Here is a 2576-nt window from a genome sequence, read left to right as displayed (position 1 = left end):
TTCAAACACCAGTTCTTGCTAGTCCATGTCAGTGATGGAGGTGAAAGTAAATGGATGGTTGTCCTGGCTTTTGAGCCATTTTGGTGCTGATTCTGCCCCAACATAAACCAGAGTCCAGGATTCCTCTCACTCATGCCTGTCTGGAACAGTCTGCCTGTACATTCATCATGCTTTGAAGATTACTATTGTTTTTTGAAGCTGCAGAATAGGCCAGCAAAGACACAATGGCTGACTTGAAAATGAATGCTAACATCATTGCTGCTGGTTTCTAACTCAGCAGAAACACAGATGTGTTTATCAGAGTGGAGGATGTTTTTTCAGTTACTCACACTACTGAGGCAGTTTGGCATGAGAGACTAAACAGGGTGGAAACTTTCATTTTGAGCAAAAGAACAGTTTTAATAGAGCCTACATACCTGTATCTTTTCATGTCCGTCCCTTCCCACAGCTCTCCCACACCAAATGTTCCACTTCCCAGACTGATAGTCACCAAAAAAATGAAAAATTCTGTTAAGATGATAAAACTTAAGATGTATTTTCAACAAAAAAATTTAACTATGGAGCTCTTGAACAAAAATGTGGAAAAAGTCAAAGACCCTCAAATTGCTGCAGAAGAAGATCCTAACACAGCAGGATATCTCGGAGGAAAGGCACAGACAAGGACATTATGACCTTATATTGTCAAAAGTCCTTTTGTCCACCTCTTTTCATCGGCAAGCTGCAGGCAAACTGGAGGACACAGCATGAATCTGGCAGAGTCAAGAGGGATTTTCAGCTCCCCCACTAAAGCAGTGTGTAGGGTCCATCAGGTGAGTTAAATCTATGTAAACATCTACTAATAGCTGCACGTGGGGCTATCAAGGCATCACCTTTTTTTGTTTATCTGAAGCAGGTGCTCACAGTGATGACCAAGACATTCTTACAATGAGCAGAAACTCTCAAAATGTTGAAGATTTTTTGAAAATGCTCATGTTCAATTTGTGAAACTCACACTTGTTGAAAAAGCCTCTCTTAGGGCAAAGAAAGCAGTTTTCCTCTTACACTTGCACATATTGCATTCTTGATCTGACATGACTTGCAACCACAAGAGAGCACTCTTCCCTTTGAAGATTTCTCGGCTTTCCCAGAAAGCTAGAGACTTACCATATAAGTTTTGCAAACTGCTTGTGAGCTGTTTCAGTTAGACCAGAGCAGCCGAAACAACAAAGCTTGCAGTTGTCTTTTGGATTTCATTGTGAAAAGCCTTTGGGTAGTTTTCAGATGACAGAAGATCCTTGGTTCCTGAAAGGGGGGAGTTCTGCCAAAACTTTGAAGATCTCTGTAAACTTTGCAAATTACCCATCTTTTGGAGGCAATTATATCAAACGATATCATGGATTACAATACATGAGAAGTGTTTAGAGCCTGGAAGATTATTTATGTTTGGCATTAACTCTTATGGTCATAATTTCAAGTGGAGAGAAAAGGAATACACAGGAACCCTCTTATTATCTTTTGAAATATGAAGATCAGAGGAAAAGAAGGGTTTAAAGTGTGGAGTGATGGTCCTCGAAACCTGTCTGTACATTAGCTGGCATCCTACATGTATAAAAACAACAGGGCTTAGAGCTGATTTCCAGGCACAGAGTGGACCTCATGAGTTGTTAGCTGTGCTTTGAGATCTGAGTTTTTATACAACACAGGAAGAAACTGCAGCCTGCGGGGCACAGTACCTATACAAATGTTGGATTAATACACTGGAAGCCAAATTCAGGAAGTACAATTCCACTGGTGAGAAAAAAAAGAAGCATGGACAACAGTAAAGGTGATGCCAGACTATTGAACAGGATTGCATTTCCAGGAGCTATGTCTCTGGCTAACGGCCATGTGCATTCCCACGGGATACCCCTGAGAGAGCCCTTTGGGGTTCCTTTCCATCTGGACCCATCTTACTGGGAGCAAGCCTATAGTGGGCACACAGGTCATATCTCCTACATCCCATTCCCTGGCTACGTGGGCATCTATGACTATTCCTTCGAGCCTGCCTTCATTCGAAAGAGGAACGAGAGGGAAAGGCAGCGGGTGCGCTGCGTGAACGAGGGATACACACGCCTGAGAGAGCACCTGCCCAAGGAATTCACTGACAAGCGCCTCAGCAAAGTGGAGACCCTGAGAGCTGCAATAAGCTACATCAAACACCTGCAGAGCTTGCTGGACTGCCATTCCTTAGGCTCTAACAGCAAGGAAACGCTCTCTGCCAAGGAGCTCCCAGAAGTTCCCAGTCCTGGTCCCCCACGGGAGTGCAACAGTGATGGAGAGTCTAAAACTTCTTCAGCTTCATCCCCCTACAGTGAATTTGAGGAGACAGGCAGCTAGGTCTCTTCTCTGGAGACAGAAAGCTTCAAGTTCAGCTGAAAAAAATTTAAAACCCTGGGGATTTTTCTACAGATGAAAATTAATCCCAGGGAAAGAAAAAGCAACTAGGAAAAGGAAAAAAAAAAAAGGTTTTTTCAGTCTGTCAAAGGACTTTAACTGTTTACCATACAAAACTTAAAGATGACTTGTAAGCAGAGATATCTCTCGGGTTGCTTCAGCTG

The 2576-nt window shown here is 42.9% G+C and overlaps 1 protein-coding gene across 1 annotated transcript; it reads left to right on the top strand.

The window, feature by feature from the left end:
- The first annotated feature begins 1149 nt into the window (after nt 1–1149).
- ASCL4 (achaete-scute family bHLH transcription factor 4) lies at nt 1150–2355 on the top strand. Its single transcript, XM_051784640.1, has one exon. It carries the CDS (start codon nt 1789–1791, stop codon nt 2353–2355), a length of 567 nt encoding a protein of 188 aa, XP_051640600.1. The 5' UTR covers nt 1150–1788.
- The last annotated feature ends 221 nt before the right edge of the window (nt 2356–2576 follow it).

Source organism: Manacus candei, unplaced genomic scaffold (assembly GCF_025592945.1).
Source record: "Manacus candei isolate 608988 ecotype Guabito, Panama unplaced genomic scaffold, ASM2559294v1 h1tg000018l, whole genome shotgun sequence".
NCBI lineage: Eukaryota > Metazoa > Chordata > Aves > Passeriformes > Pipridae > Manacus > Manacus candei.
The sequence above is the reverse complement of the archived record's forward strand: the minus strand, read 5'-3'. Positions and strand labels throughout refer to the sequence as shown.

What these genes read in the sequence shown, in the direction of transcription:
- ASCL4 (XM_051784640.1), top strand. Translation starts at nt 1,789, where the DNA reads ATGGACAACAGTAAAGGTGATGCCAGACTATTGAACAGGATTGCATTT.